Source organism: Ptychodera flava, chromosome 22 (assembly GCF_041260155.1).
Source record: "Ptychodera flava strain L36383 chromosome 22, AS_Pfla_20210202, whole genome shotgun sequence".
Lineage (NCBI taxonomy): Eukaryota > Metazoa > Hemichordata > Enteropneusta > Ptychoderidae > Ptychodera > Ptychodera flava.
The window spans coordinates 19,055,820-19,072,575 of NC_091949.1; the positions used below are offsets into that span (position 1 = coordinate 19,055,820).

A 16,756-nucleotide genomic window follows, 5' to 3' on the forward strand; every position below is an offset into this window, starting at 1 on the left:
TAAAAGGGCTGTGGCAGTGAGTGGGTCATCTACACATCAAGGCAAGTTAAAAGATTTCATCTGTTGAAGGCATATAACACATATATACATGCCATGAATAAATCATTGTTGGACTTTAGAAACTCATCGATGGCTGTCATGGCCCTCTGCACTTTTTGAAACTGCAAACGTCAGGACTACCAAAGTGTGTCACGAAAAACTAGGTTCCACCTCTTTTCAGGACTTGTGTTCTCAGATTTCAAGTCACTGTTTTTTGTATCAAAATTTCTCATGGTTGTACAACTCTGACACCAGTTATAGAAAACACACCCAATGGGTGAAATAATTTACAGGTTTATCATCTAGTGATGACTGTTGGGTGACTGTGACTTCTTTTCTCCAGTTCTCCTCATGAAGCAGTGTGAGCTGTAAAACTTTCAGGAAGTATGCTTGGGCAAATTAACAACAGAAATGTTTGTGCCTACCCTGATAAATTTTGATCCCAGTCCTATGCAAAGCAGAATTTACAAGTTTTCCTAGTTGATGAAGTACAGTAGTCTAAATGTGTCTATGCATGTGTTTGTATAATGGGTGTATATGGTTACTGTGCATTTTTCCTTATGATGCACTTATCAGTAAAAGTATTTACTTCCACATTTGCACTGAATATCGATAAAAATAGATGTTATAAAAGAACTTCCACACAATACCTGTAACAGGTGCTTCAATATCTATCATAGTTTTTTCTTGTCTTAGTAAAGCTGCTCCCTCATTGATGATTTTAAGTGCTACCGCTTCTTCAACACGTCCTTCCACGACAAAATGTTGCTTTAAGACATCCGGTTTGGGTTTGCCGTGGCTGTCAAATACTTCTTTCATTGTCAATCGACTTGAGGGTGGAAACGGGACACCTGGAGTGCATGCAGAAAACAAAAAGAGTGTCAGTAGTTCGAACTCTCTACATTAACTGAATAAGATAGTCAGGAAGATTTCTCCCTGATTAGATTCCTACTGATTCTGTATCATAAAATTTCATGATCCAAATATTCTAATTCAGACTGAAGCAATGAATTCAACTTATATATGCTGGTCATGGCATGGAGTAGGTTTGGCATCTACAGGATCTGAAAATGAAAAGTTTTCTGTCAACGATTATACTGAATACTACAATAACACTGACATCCCCTATCTGTGTGTGATGCATTTTGCAGAAGGCAAAGTTGCCGTGTTTTGACACCATGATGGATTGAACTCTGATAGCAATATCAGTATACAAAGAATACACGATCTGTTTGCGATTGCATCAAACTTCTACATGCCTTTACCAGTGTGGTAAATTTTGAAACGGACAATGCTTTGACATAATAATGATTGTTCTATGATAGCTGTACCATTATATGAGAAACGTACAACAAATCTGAGATAATATCAAACGATTATGCTCTCCCTGTGTTATAAATCACACTGGGGATGAAGTTGTCACATTTTGGCATTCATTGCTTACATTGATTGTATTGGGAAGGGGGGGGGGATGCCTGGGTGAAATCTATAAAACTTTGCGGTTTGGCCGAGGAAAATAAAGTCACTGTACAACTTATATAGTACCCCTGCGCTCTAATACATTTGTATCATGCTGTTGTACAGTGTTGTGTTTGGGTACCTGTGATTTTTACTGTTTTAGTGTTGTATTCAAACTACTGATGACTTGGGTGCTGTCTGTTAACCATCAGGAATTAGAAATTCTCCAATAGAATGCAACTTGTGTATTTAGTTATCATATGTAAACTACGACACAAACAAGCACGAAATTTGGTACTGAACCTCTTCACTCTCTGCATTACATATTGCACAAATTTCTAGTATACAGTCTCGGGCATACATACACATCTGTGCACATACATCCATACATGTACACATATATGGAGAAAGCGTATGGTGATTGCAAAGGCACCTTGGGGTAACAAATATGCTCCCTGTAAAATGCCTCTGTGAAATACATGCCAGGTACATATGCCATAAGACAGTTTGCTTCCTTGATAGAAAATAAATCTGACATTCCATTGAAGGGACACAAGCCATAGAATACATCTTCTTAGAACCTTGGCTAAATTGTTATGCGCATAATCCATTGAAAAGTGACAGCTTTCTCACAATACCAAGAGTATGCTGGAAAATATGACGGTAGCCATATTGCATTCCAATGAAAGTATGTATGATTTTCAATCTTTTCACTAATATCACAAATGTTGACATTTGTGAAAGGACAAGTTTTGGCTTGGCGGGTGTAACCCTTTCACTACCATGGTTTGGCCCAACCCCATTGTTATCAATGGTGCTGATTGAGGACCTGTTCACAGGTACTTGGGGATGAACAGGTTGACGATAGATAAGTTTGCCAAACGCAAGGGTTTTTGCCCCATCTAAAATTTCTCCAGAAATTAATGGTGAGACCGAAGAAGTTTTTCCCTCAGAGTTGAATACGATGAATGGTCATTGCTTTTGTATGAGATAAACATTACTATATGTTAGGTAATTTGAATGTACAGAGATCCAATGTCATAAAGTTTCCTAGAATAAAGTATGAGCAAAGAATAACTTTCCCTTTGATGTGGTGAAAAATACTTCTTGATGTAGTAGGCTGATGATTCAGGTTGTAGTAAAATGAAAAATAACCAAAGCTACTTCACATGGTGGTCATATTGGATCATGTATGTGGTGCATTCATGGTGCATTGCGTTGTTCACATTTGAAATAAATAACAGGTTACACTACAAAAAAACATGGCCCTTGGGCAGCCTTATTGAATTGTATTGTAAATTAATTACGATGCAAATTGAGTTGTCTGTGTGCCAAGTTTCAGAGGAAATAACACATGCATGTCTGAGAAAGTGATGAATTAATGTGCAAACGGATGCTGCAATATTCATAAGTGTTCCCACTACTTCCTAAATGAAAACAAATGATATTTTCATGCAATTATTTTTGAAGAGGTTGGTATGTTTATATGATGGCTATTTTATGAAAATTTCTTGCAAAAACCTAAATACGGCCTACTGGCTTCTCTCATGCCCATTCTTATTTTTTCTGTCTCATGCGTAATGAGGTATGGAAACTTGTACAGAGTAGATTACAGTGGCAAATCTTTGTCTATGGAAGACGGCTCTCTGGAATTCATATGAGGTGATTCTTGTACTCAGGAATGCCACAAAACATACAGAAAACGTCAAAAAAATATATAACATACAAAGTAACTGTTTCTAAAACCTTGATACTTTCAATGGGTAAGTTAGTCCTTTTTAGAGGGTAATCGGGTAAGTGGTTGAATATATGCACATCCAGATTAACATTGCCACCCCTTTTAGACACTTATGTAGAGAGAATGCACTACCCCGGCAGTGGTGAACAATGGGATTACTTCAAGATGATAGGAGGGCAGGCCATGCTTGGCATGCCTTGGATGAGGTCACTGGGAATTTGATATCCAGGATAAATTGATTTGTGATAGCTGTAACTGCAAGACATCTCAAGTGTCTTCCTTTGTCAACTGATACAAAGCAGACAGTGAGAGACCATCAGCAGAGAGACAGCAACCTGTGAAGACTCTGAACAGGCTTACGGAGTCAATTTCTCACTGCAGACGTGGCAAGCTGAATGTCAAAATATTCTACAGGTTATTCCCTTCAAAACCCTTCAACACATCAATACAATAGTCTGTCTTGAACATTGTCAATCTAGTTTTGACCTCTGAAGGCTCATTAAAAATGGGATGGCCAGTCTGGTGATCTTTGTTCAGGTAAACTGTATGAATGCTGCATTTTTCTAGAATAAAAAATACCGGTCAACTGGCTTTAAAACTGACAGAGACGCCCTAACCTGTCATTAAGCCGTAATTTATTGAGACCAACACATTTGCCTATAGTGCTATTCACAGGCAGTCACAATGGTACAAATTCAATATTTTGCTGACCTCCAGAGGCTCATTATTGCCGGCGCATGCAGAGTGGGTTGAGGAGGTGGAATCAATACCATTCAGCGTGGTTCATGTGAGGTAATGTAAATGAAACTCCAGCAAGGAGTACACAGATAAGCAAGCCACTTCTCAGGTCACTAGGCTGGATTGTTTACTTAGTGACTGTAACTGTCATGTCTTTGTTACCAACAGAAAATGACTCGGGCTGTGTAATTATTTCAAAGGATTAAACCAACACCGGGTGGGCAAATAGAATACTTTGCTCTGTTGATATTACCATGGGTACCAGCATATTTCCCGGTGATGATCTGTGCCATAGAACAGTCATAATTTTCAATCTTACAATACCAATAAACATTAAACATACCCTGTGTTCGCGCTGCCCATTCGCCACGTTCGCAAATGCGAATTGAAATCAGCAGTGGCGAAGAAAAATCGATCCTAATTCGCCACAGTGGCGAAAGTGATTTTTGTTGAAAAAATTCCGCAAAATAAGCAAAAACGTGGGTTTTTTTAGTCTTTTGTTGATCTGCGCTTCTCTTTCGGCGATTCGCGAAAAAACTATATCTATTTCCGTATTGTTCTCTCCGACGTACGCAATTGCAATCGAGCCAAGTCTCGCGAGAGATTTGACGTCAATTTGTATAGTGTACAGCATGCACATAAATGACTATCGCGAGAATTGAAAATGCAGGCAGACGCAATCGAGCCCTAGTCTCGCGATAAATTTGACGTCATTTTGTCTAGTGTACAGCAAGCAAAGCGAACACTCGCGAGAATTGAAACTTTTGCTACAGCAGACACACGCATTTTAATCGTGGTCACAAAGTTCGGTGTTGAAATTTATTTGCATCGTGGTCTAGACGTTCCTTGTTGCGCATTTTAATCGAGGTCTTATTTTAATGGTGGTCGATTTGTATCGCGGTCCTCATGGTCCCCTATTGATGTTCATTAAAATCGCTATCCCAGCGACGCATTCCGTGTTGTTGTCGATTTGCATCGCGGTCTCGACGTTCCGTGTTGTTGTTCATTAGAGAGGTTATAATCTAATTACGTGTACGTCTGAAGGCACACAGTGGCGTACGCGTATCCATGCTCAGTTGTGATTTTTTTGGTTGATTTTGCCGTATTGTTTTTTTCAGAAACATACGAAATTCGTCTAAGTTTTAAGAAACAATTAATTTCTCTACGCGAGGACTATTCAAGCTCGTTGTATCCTCGCATTAAATTTACCGATTTTCTGTAATACAGTTATTTATGAGGTTTACGGAAATTTTTGTGACAGCTTCAGGTAAAAAGTTGAATTGGACAACATTTCATTTATGTCAGGAAATCATAGCACGTACGTCTTTGTGCAGGTGAACTCTACGGAATTTTCTGATATCAAAGATGTTTGCTAATTTACAATGATACTCATACTAGTACTTAACGAGATTTCCTGTCTAAATTCCCGCAAATCACCAAGAAAATCTAAAATAATACTACACGTAATTAAGACTACATGTGGAAGTGTCGTTTGATGACGTTCCGAACGTCTGTGCCACATTTACGCGACGTCTTGTATGACGTGACAAAGACGCTACGTGTAGGCCTACTGATGGAACGTAATTACGTGTAACCAAACTTCTATTTTAATCGCAGTCCGAACGTTCAGTGTTGCTGTCATGCTGTTGATTTGCATCGCGGTCCCAACCTTCCGTGTTGCAGTTCATTTTAATCGTGGTCTCAACGTTGCGTGCTGCTGTCGATTTGCATCGGGGTCTAGCCCTGCTTACGATGCTGTGTGTTCCGCTACAGCTAATAGCCCCGCTCTGAGCGGGGCGATTAGCTGTAGCGGAACACACAGCATCGTACGCAGGGCTACATCGGGGTCCAGAATCAAGCAATTTCCACTGTTAAAATGAAGACAATTGGATACAAGGTTGATGTGTTGATAGTTTATTCTTGTGCATGCAACCGACATTGGAGATTATAGCATTATAGAAAGCTTTGTTTTCGTAAGTGTGTGGCTAATAAAATTTGTCTGTGGCTAATAAAATTTGAAACTATTCGCCACAGTGGCTAACAGCTTTCCAAACCCGCGCTAACACAACATACCACACTTTTAACAAACTACTTGACTGACATAAAATTCTACATCATAGATTGTTACATCATTTAACTTTGGGCACACTGTTTTGTTGAAATGCAAATACAAAAGTGGAATTTGAAATAAGCATCATCCTTGTGCTTCCAATACATTCATTTCTTTATTCCACTAATTTTTTCCAGAGCCAATCTGCAACAATTTTGTCTACAATGATCTTTCAATACTGCCATTTGTTTTCCTACTTCCTCTTATAAAGCTGTCATATAGTAAACTTTTTCTATAAAATCCAATAGAAACTAAACTGACTTTTTTCTAAAACACTGCCTACAACTCTACCTCAAGCAAAAACTGCTGAAGAAAAAACCAAACACAGCGAAAGAAGCCATGTTGACAAGGGAACAAGGAATGCTTTACATATTCCAACAAAGCTGGGGAAACTAAACTGGTGCCCTATTTGTGCAGAGCTAGGGTTATGCCCTGTGTATTCTGCTTATTTTTCTTGGGTATGGTTACAGAGTACATATTGTACAACTCACATGAATATGTCAATGTCCTCATTTCTTGCAAATGAGCTGGCTGGGGTTATGTAAAAGAAATCTCTCGCTTCACGACTGTGGGCTAGGGTTTCCAAGGTATTCTTTCAAACACCGATAAACTGCTCCTTACGAACAAACAGGGCGTTCAAATTCAATTCAATCTTGGTTCACATGGCATACAGGCTTGTTTTTGTTGGCCGAGGCTTTTTTCGATAGAATTCCTGTTGCGCATTTTGTTCTGGCAACGGGAGCTGGACCGAGAAAATAAAATTTCACAAAAATTTACTTCAAACAGAAATGATACATGACTTGTTTGGAATACACAGTGAGCCATATCTGATCATAAATCATAAAATTTATGCACATCACAACTATTTAACCTTTTAACCACCGAGCCATGAAGCAACACACTCATTTTAAACGATGCAGTTGAGATGATGTTCACGCCATTGGAGGTGAAGGGGTTCAGAGCATAAAATTAAAATGGGAGGCTAAAAATTAAATTTCTATGCTATATATTTTGAGGAAGATACACTATAAGCAAGCTGCTACTTGCCCAGTGGCTGGTCTAGTGACCCAGATTAGAGCTGTCACAGTCATTTTAATATATCTACGAACCTGTAACTTTTATTATTACGTTATCATTATCATAGCATTAGAAGTGGCAGTACAGTAGTAGTAGTAGTAGTGAAGTACATGTAGTAGTAGTAGTAGTCAGTGGTGGTGGTGTAATAGTAGTAGTAGTAGTAGTAGTAGTGGTGGTGGTGTAGTAGTAGTAGTGTAGTGATAGATTCTTTATTTTAGTACTACTGGCCTCTGGTCATGAAGTACAAATATTAGCGATATATTGTAAGGATTGCTAGTGAATAACATTATATACAACAGTAGTGTAGTAGTGTAGTGCATGTAGTAGTATAGTAGTACAGTGGTGGTGGTGGTGTAGTATAGTGCATGATGTAGTAGTAGTAGTAGTAGTAGTAGTAGTAGTATTTGAAACATGCAAGTAGTAGTAGTAATGGTGGCGGTGGTGTAGTAGTAGTTGCAGTTGTGGCGGTGGTGTAGTAGAAGTAGTTTAGTACATGTAGCAATTTAGTAGTAGTAGTAGAAGTAGTAGTAGTGATGTAGTAGCAGTAGTAGTAGTGTCATCATCGTCGTCGTTGTAGTAGTAGTGGATGTATCATTACTAGTATTATTATTATTGTTTACAATTTTTGTTGTTGTCGTTATCAACACCATCGTCATTATCATCATGAGTGCTGTTCTATCTTCCAATGGAATAAATCACTTTGCCTCAAGTGTACCAAGTGGCCAAGAGTTAAAAGCAGCTGACAAAGGTCAAATTATACAATATTCCTTAGCACAGCAAATCACATTTAGGTGTTGACCTAAATCATTATTCACCACTGTACAATAGGTATTAATTCCATGAAGGTTGTGGAAATTACACAACTGAAAATTCAGAAAAGAGACCAACAGTGGAAATTTGGAAAATGACAAATATTTTGATAAGTATAATTTTTTCACAGACTCACACAATTTATATAATATAATAACTTAACTATTAGACAACTTCCTAAAAGTGTAAAGAAAAATTCTATTTATTAAACTGTCTGTTTGACTTCTCAAGGTGAATCCATCTCAAAATATCACATACTGGCAAACTGAACTGACAATAAAAAATACCATGTCATTGCCTTGTCCCCGTAATACCCTGTTCCTGATTACTCTGGAAAAGCAACTGTAACCTGTTATGACCCGTAGATTACATCAATTCTACTGATGATGATTTTTGGGGGTCAAATGAATGTTAAACTCAGTGGGATGGATCAGGGAAAAGCTACAAATGTTGAGGTGATTCATCATTCGGTGGAGTACTGATGCACATTTATTTAACAGTGTAGAGCACCAGGAACACAAAGACTTCCTGGATAGTCTTCTGTCAATGAACTAATGCTGTTTTTTTATTTCCATGTCAAAGACCCTGTAGACAAAAGGAACCTGGCGAGTTTTGTTTCACAACTCAGCTTCCCAACACATTTAATACTGTCTTTTTCTCCGTAATTATCACCATTATTGCAAAAGTATCCTTGAATATGGTGAACTATAGAAAAAATTGATAAGGCTGGAAACATTTTGATTATGCGTTGATCATGGTTGAGAGAAACATAACTGGAGAGACAATCAAGTTGTCCATTTCCTTGGAGATGATAACAGAACACAACATAAACAAAACACAAACATCCACTCTGTCTCAGCATTCAACTCTCCCTTGATCACACAAACACCAGGATCACTTCACACTACAATGGTATGAAACTAAAAATAGAAGGTTTGAAAACAAGGGCCTCAGGAGACAGAAGTCTTTTCATACTATTAACAGCAACACTTAGCTGTCAACAGAATAATCCTATACACAAACACACATGTCAACCAACTGTACACCTAATATATCCAAACACAGATTTCTACCTAGTGCTATAAATTACAGTCTATGATAGACTGCATGCATTTTATGTTATTGTACCTTTAAAATGAATCACACATGTAAGAGACTACCTCTGAACCTGTTAGCAACGACTGCAAAAACTGTACCGCTGCAGACAACCAATTAAGCAAATACATGTCTTTTGACAGGCCTTTGACAAATACCAAAATAAAGCAGTGTGTTCCTGGCTGAATACACGAGAAAACTTGTATGTAGCCTTATTAACATAAGAAAACCCACGCAGGAGTCTATCACAAGAAAGACCAGCAGTCTGGACAATTAGCCAGCCCTTAAAGGGCTGGTGAAGAGTAAAAATAAAATCGCTGAAAAGGTAGTTTTCACTCGTTAAATAATGCTTGGAAAGGCAAAAGCAAAAATTTCCAGTAGGAAAATGGTTTTAAGAGCTTATTTTAGTGGAAAAAAGTGCATTTTCCGAAGCTAAGTCACATTTTGGCGCGAAAAATCAAACCCGGATGTGTGACGTCAATAGAGGGGGACAGCGTATCTGCATGATCTGTGGTTGCGTGTAACATGTGTAATACGATGGCGACTAGAGTAGTCGATTACCACGACCAAAACAGTGTCTATTCGTCCTCTCAGGACGAACAAATGTTAGCTAGATTTTGGACTGTACGCGGTAGCTGTAAGTCTCTAGCAAATTGTGTCAGTCGTACTGATAATACGCTCGCTCGTAGTCGTACTGTCCGTATCACGCTCTATGGTACTGTTTATGGTAGTCCTTCGGCTTCACTGGCTTCAGAGAGAACGCTCGCTCGCACTGCCCGTATTATCGTACTGTCGTCTCATGTCAGTCCTGACAAGACGATATAGACTATAGGCTACGCTGATAAAGGTTGAAACGGCTAGGCTGTCAGGGCCAAATAAATCGGGGTTGTGAAAATTTCCGGCCGAAACCTACTACGTGCCGAAAGATCGAGAAACCGGTGGAAAATGTGTATGATCTGTTGCTAGTGTTGTAGTGTGGTGTTTTCCGAATCCAATCATGTATACAGCCGAAAACTTTAAATCATTGACATAGCTTTGACATGAGATTCAAAACCCTCAAATTTATGCCCGTATATAAAAACTTGGAAAATTGTTCTCCATAATCCTGTCTCAGTATTTCACTGTACATTTATATTCCCAGCAATCTGTAAATGTAGATTGACCGACTGTACTGTGTCCAAGGTCACGCCCTGCCACGCACAGTCAAACATTCTACCGCTCACGTTTTTAAATATGAATTTCTGATATTTTTCACAGATGAATTTCTTCGATAATTTGAGCTTAGGTGTGTTGTAGTTGTAACTTGTACACTGATTTCGTCATCGAGTGTGAATGGCATGATCCCGGGCGTATGAGATCGTTTGCTGTGCAGTAAATATACGATGTTGCACAACACATGGTTTGGCCACATAGAAATGCTTGGAAAGCAAGCACAGTAGTCGTCGTTGTCTTTGGTTACCGAGAACTCGTGAGGTAGAACTACACCACCAAAATAACCTAGCCAATCACTAGTTTTCTTAATAATCTTATAAATTAGGGCTTGCCTTCTGGAAAATCCGTGATCGCATTCCGTGTGATTGGCAAAACAATCGGCAAGTGTTTGTAATAAAGTACGCTCGAGGCTACAGGGGTAAAATTAATCCGCTTTGCTTCCACAAACTTGGTCCGTTTTCTGGCCAGATTTTCATCCTTCGGCCATTGAAACAATTTTGATTCTGAATGAGAACGATGCATAGAGACACAACGCTTAGCAGTTCTCTGTCCCTAGCCCGCCTTACAACTTTTCACGATGGATTTGGAGAATGCGTGCAAATAAAAGCACTGGCGTGAATAGCTAGCGTCAGCTATCGATGTCCTCGGATGACGTCATACCCGACATTTGCCGAAGATTACCGAAGATTTGTATCTTCGTATCCAAGGGCGTCGCTAGGGCCTTTATTCGGAATTGGGAGGGCAGTTTTGAAAAATTCCAATGCTGATGTTTTTTTGACCATTTAAGTCGTCAAAATGAACAAGCAATAAAATTTTCAGTTTTACTCTTCACCAGCCCTTTAAGATCACTTGTCACATAAAAGTACAAGCACTGCCACAGCACTAGGTGTTTGAGCAGGACAACCAAACAAGGAGAAACCATTAACAGACAAGACAGTTGGCAAAGATGACCTTCAGATGATCATTAACCCTTTCACCACCATGGTTTGTCCAAAATCCATTGTTTTCTATGGTAAAATTGGACCTGTATACAGGGAACTGGGGGTGAAAGGGTTAATGATCTAAATGCCCCGATTTGAATTTATCTCATAAACATACAGCTGAGGGAGGCAGAGCTTTTTCCCATCACATGGATGAACTCTGGCTGACAACTAAATATTATATTGATATCTATATAACACTGTTGGCAAGGGATTAACTGTCCTTGGTTCCGTAAAGTGCCCTGGAGCATTGAAAAAACAGAAGTAGGGTATATCATCCAAGGGGCCTGCCTAGCAGGATATTATGTACAATCACAAAAAACACTAAATTCCTGTCAACAAAGTAATCGTGACCATCGCCATTGTTTTGTTACTAACGGATTACTTCACAACAGTAACCTTTATTGAGAGTATCTCACCCTTTTGTGCCTCCCCATTTATTGCGTACGATGGTGAACCAACCGCACCGCCGAAAACAATGGAGATGTACAGAAGATGGGTAGTAAAACAGATTGAAGCTATCTTTTACCACATAGCACAGGATCCAAGGTGTACATGAAGCTGCCAAGGAACAAAATACCACAGATCACCTGCTGTGTTGAATCCCAATATTTGCCTATACCCTGTGATGGCCAATTCGGCATTATGTAATAATATCATCTCAATGATTAATTCCAGTAGCACGTTTGCCTTTCCCAGGAGACTTGTAACACATGCCGTATTCAGAGCTTCAAACAAATCAATCACTTCTTGGGGGGAGAGCAGAGGGGGAAAAAATCAAGGTGATTTCAGACACAACTTTTTCACGTCAGTCTTGAATACTTATGTCCATGAACTACAGATATCACATGTTTTAAATCGTCAAAATGGGCAGAGATTGTGTTATGGTTGTTCACTTTAAAAAGCCCCTGAAGATATAAAGCTTATCATGAAACAATATTCTTGGTAGGTGGACAATTGCTTAGAGGGTAATGTTTGAATGTATGAAATTTTGGGTATGAATTTGTTCAGCCTGACCAAAATTTACACTCAATATCCAACAATAAGGCATCAGAAAACTAAATGGGCCTTTTCAAAGGATCAGAAAAGTGTGGTTGAGGTTGTGTCAGAGAAGACTACTGTCTAATTAAATGTTGTTTAGACTGTTATCTGGATATTCAAGGCTGATGTGGAGGAATCTAGGGAAGAATTTACATCAGATGACAACTGGTTTCACTAACACTGACTTGGTTTCCCACAGAAAAGGGGCACTGCTAAACCACAGATTTGTTTATATTTTTGCTTTAATTCAAACTATGAAAAGAAATTCTCAAAAGCAAACAACAAAATTGCATAATTTTGCCTACCGAAAATCTCCTTCTAATTGAATACAACTGCCATTCTTTCAAAAAACATTTTTTAATTCTATAAACTTCTAGCAAACAATAACTTGGACTTTATAACCACTCAACACTACAATTTTTAAACGGAAGACCTAGAATCGGAATTATTTCTAGACTGTCCTTACACTAAATGTACCGAATTTCCTTGAGCTTTCCTTGCTGTTAGTATTAGAAACAAGTTTAGTTTTTACGAATCATCTTTTAAGAAAATAGTCTGCTCATATAAAAAGGTTCGAATTTTGACCTATATGAATGCAACCTTAAAGTTTGGCTGTTGATAGTTATTTTTATCTTAAGTGCCGGAGTGATGATCGATTGCACTACGGCGAGTAAGAAACTGTCACTGCTGTTAAATCTGGTGAAATGTACTGTCCACAACTTCTCATAATTTACCAAGTGCGACAATTTTATGGCCATGCAGGGGGAAGGATTTTTTACTTCCTCAGATCCCATTCTGTAAATCACGCCCAATTCTAAGTCTGTACTTCAATCACAACAATCTCATGTGTTTTTGGTTGGAAATTGACTCATTAAAGTATAAATTAATGCAACACCAATATGTACATGTGTGCTTATGTATGTATGTGTGGTGTATGTGTGTGTATGTATATATGTATATATATATATATATATATATTTTTTTTTTTTTCTTCTTTCCATTCAGTGGGTAGAAATTGCACTGATATCTGGTGTTAACGGCCAATTTTCCTACAAAGTTGGTGAAATTTAGTATTATGTCCAGATGTAAGAGCAGGCCAAGTCCAATGGCACACACAATGTTTATGTGGATTTTTATAGGGCTTGTACCACCAAGCTGAGCACAAGTATGTTATATTTTTGTATACAAGAGATGCCAAGTGGGTGAAAATTGGTGGAACTCGATATTACTTTTTATTGACTTATCAGGATGGCTTGTTGTAGGCCTGCCTGGAAAAAGCATAAGGCTGAATTTTGATGAGATACAGACCATTTGATGTCATTGGTTACAGGTGGCAGTTACAGTTAGTTCCCCTAACACGCTGTTTTTCAAAGGATATTTCATTACCAGTCTCTAGGGATTGATCTTGTCGCTTCTGATAAACGTTGTCATGCTTTTAACTGTGGAACTCCAAAAATTTTTGTAAAACAATGACTGACATGACATAACCTTTCTTTCAGTTAGTCAAAAATTACATGTAAAGACTGTGATGCAAAAACAGTGACAATGACCAATTTTTCATCCATACACAACTTTTAAAGCGCACCGACAAAGTGTAAAGGGTTAATCGATACAACTGATATAAAATATAATTCCTTTGTTTTTGGTGCAAGCCATCCTCCCCCTAAATCCACACAAAACTTATGATTGCAATACTGTTTCGTTTCACATTGTAGTTTTACTATTGTTATTTTGACATTACGAAAATGGATTGAGATGTGAACCCCTTGGCTTAAGAAAAGAATTACATTTCCCACACATCACTTTTTATAATCGATGACCCCTTAACTACAAAGTTTTATGGTCCTTTTTCCGAGTATTAAGATATGATTTATAATAATCAAATTATAAATATACAAATCATCACTGGTTTCCTTTCTTTAAATATTACTTATGGTGTTTGCACATGAGGAAAAATACCAATACACACAAAAATAATTTACAGGTGTGCATGAAAAAAATATTGATAATACCTGTTGTACATTTCACCATGTAAACTTTTTATGCACTATAGGATAACTGTGCAAGCAATATTTCTTTTATACTGGTCATTAATTTCATATGCAAATGTGACCTGGCTTTCGTACATATCAACTGTTTCTCTTCTTTGTTCAACTTATAAATACCAGGATAAATAATTACTTCATAAATATATCTCAGTAAATATATTGAGAATATTATTAATAACTGTTTTGACGATGAAATTGAAAAGGCCAGCAAATTTTTTAGGGTGAAGGGTATTTATACAATAATTGTTTTTGACAATGAAATTGAAAAGGCCAGCAAATTTTTGAGGTTAAAAGAACACTCAAATGGGAGACGTGAAACAAGATAGTGGTTCAGTATGTCCAGCATTCTGCCTCTAACCCATCACACCGGTATCACTGCCAACTTTTTAAGCTCCTACATTAACCCTTTTCCTGCCAAGTCCATATTTCACCACCAGGTCAAGATGGTTAAAATTAATGAAACACAACATATTCAATATGGTGTATTTTAACATAATACTGTACATTTGAAGGCTGTTGAAAACATAAATACTGTAAACTTGATTTTTTTGGACTAAAGATGCTATAACATACCAAGCCAAGTGGGTGAAAATACGTCATGTTTTGGCTCAATACCACTTTTTACTGACTTGGCTGATGGGGAAGTGATACTGTCTGGCAGGAAAAGGGTTAAGGTAGAATGCACCTCGGGGACAGACATTCGGACTCTCACTTTTACAATTCTCTTCTGATATACCACATGTGGGGGTTCATTTTAAAGCTCTTGGTGAAAGAAAACTTTTCACCGGCTTAGTTTTTCGAATTCGAAAATTTTTATTTTTCTCCATAGAGTTAACACAGGGATGGTGGCCATTTTGTATTTCTAATATCGGTAAATCTTGGGTAATTTGTTTCTCTAGTTACTACCAAAATTTGCATGGTGACCCCCTGTTTTTTATTCTTGATTTTGAAAGAGAATGATTGAAAGAATCCTTGAGGAAAATTAGAGCAAAAGTTTAAGTCTTTCACTTTCGAGGTGCATACTACCTTAACACCACCTGTACCCTCTTGCTGTCGGGTGGAATGCTATCCTGCATCCTCCCAGGCTGTACGTCAGGAATCCTTGAACAATTAACTGACAATTATTTGATTGCATCCTCACACACTACAAAAGGCTGGGGTCACAGGAGAAAAAAGTGCCCGACAGCACTATTTCGTGTAATGGCACCATGAATCCATCAAGGCTTATTGTTCCTTTTCCCCTACAACCAAGCCTTTCTCTTCCCAAAATGTAAACCAATTACGTCTTTGTAGTTACAAAGAAGAGGGGCTAAAAAAGGCCATGGTGAAAAGACACATGCAAATTACCATGTGTAATAAGACTGTTGGTCATATTAATTTGGTATACAGCACCATATTTACTTTGAGTATAATTGCATTGAGGATGAGCACAGTGAAAAGTGAATCCAATGGGGCCTATAAGGGAATTTCTAGGTCAAGCTCACTTTTTATGAGAAGTGAAAACACATTCACACATCAGTTTAATAACTAGAGGCTGATATCCAAAACCATATTTCCATTTTGTTCAACTTCACACATTTTTTCCCCGTCTTTGAAAGCTTTTCACTGAAGCATGGCTTCAAAGCAGCCCATTGCTGCCCCTGTCATGTGACAGAAAAACTCAAAATAATCAAAGAACGCTCTCCTGGAGGAAAATAGTCTGACATATTGACTGATAATATCTTATGTCAGGTACTTTCGAATTGACAGGTATTTCTATATACGCTACCTCCAACAGCTCTAATTTTGTTGGTTTATTCATGGAGTACAATGTGGCCAGAGCTGTAGCTGACTAAATATGATCAATTAACAAATTGGAAACCCTGATGGCAATTCTACCTGTTATTCTCAAGAGACTGCAATCACACTAATGCTAAATGGGTTCCTTATGATTGATGTTACACTCAACTCCGATCCCAAGCACTTATTTTCAATGTTTTCAATATCTACACATTTTGCAGCAGGCAGCTCTGCCTATATCTGTGTATTAGCAAATCAATCTAAAGTATGGCCATAAAAATCAATATTGCCTTTGCAAAATTGCAATGACCTTTTTACAAGTGGGTCCATTTGATTGTTGTTGGCAGGGTCCCTCCTGACTGTTTGAGAAAAGGACTGCGTTGCAAAGTAATAGTGGTCACTATGCTTACTCAAGAGGCTCTTTTGTTCCAAAGTTAGCAAAAATACCCAGCACTAGGCTGACATGGAGAACCGGTTGGTGCAAGGAGGATGTCAGGAATGCGGGAATTGAACTGACCACACACTGTCATACTACACTACCACTGTGTAAACAGTAGCTACGTGTTGACATCAGTTTTAAAGGCCGTGCCAAAGTTCAATTTGTTGAAAAAAGAAACAATAACAATACCCC

At 38.2% G+C, this 16,756-nt stretch overlaps 1 protein-coding gene across 6 annotated transcripts in view; it reads right to left on the bottom strand.

Moving 5' to 3' along the window:
- Positions 1–16,756, bottom strand: part of LOC139122886 (protein phosphatase 3 catalytic subunit alpha-like) — a 47,999-nt gene that overhangs the window by 30,013 nt on the left and 1,230 nt on the right. For all 6 annotated transcript variants that reach the window (XM_070688728.1, XM_070688723.1, XM_070688724.1 and 3 more), the window contains exon 2: positions 690–890. In XM_070688728.1, coding sequence (XP_070544829.1) covers positions 690–890 — 201 coding nt within the window. The remainder of the gene's footprint in view (positions 1–689; positions 891–16,756) is intronic.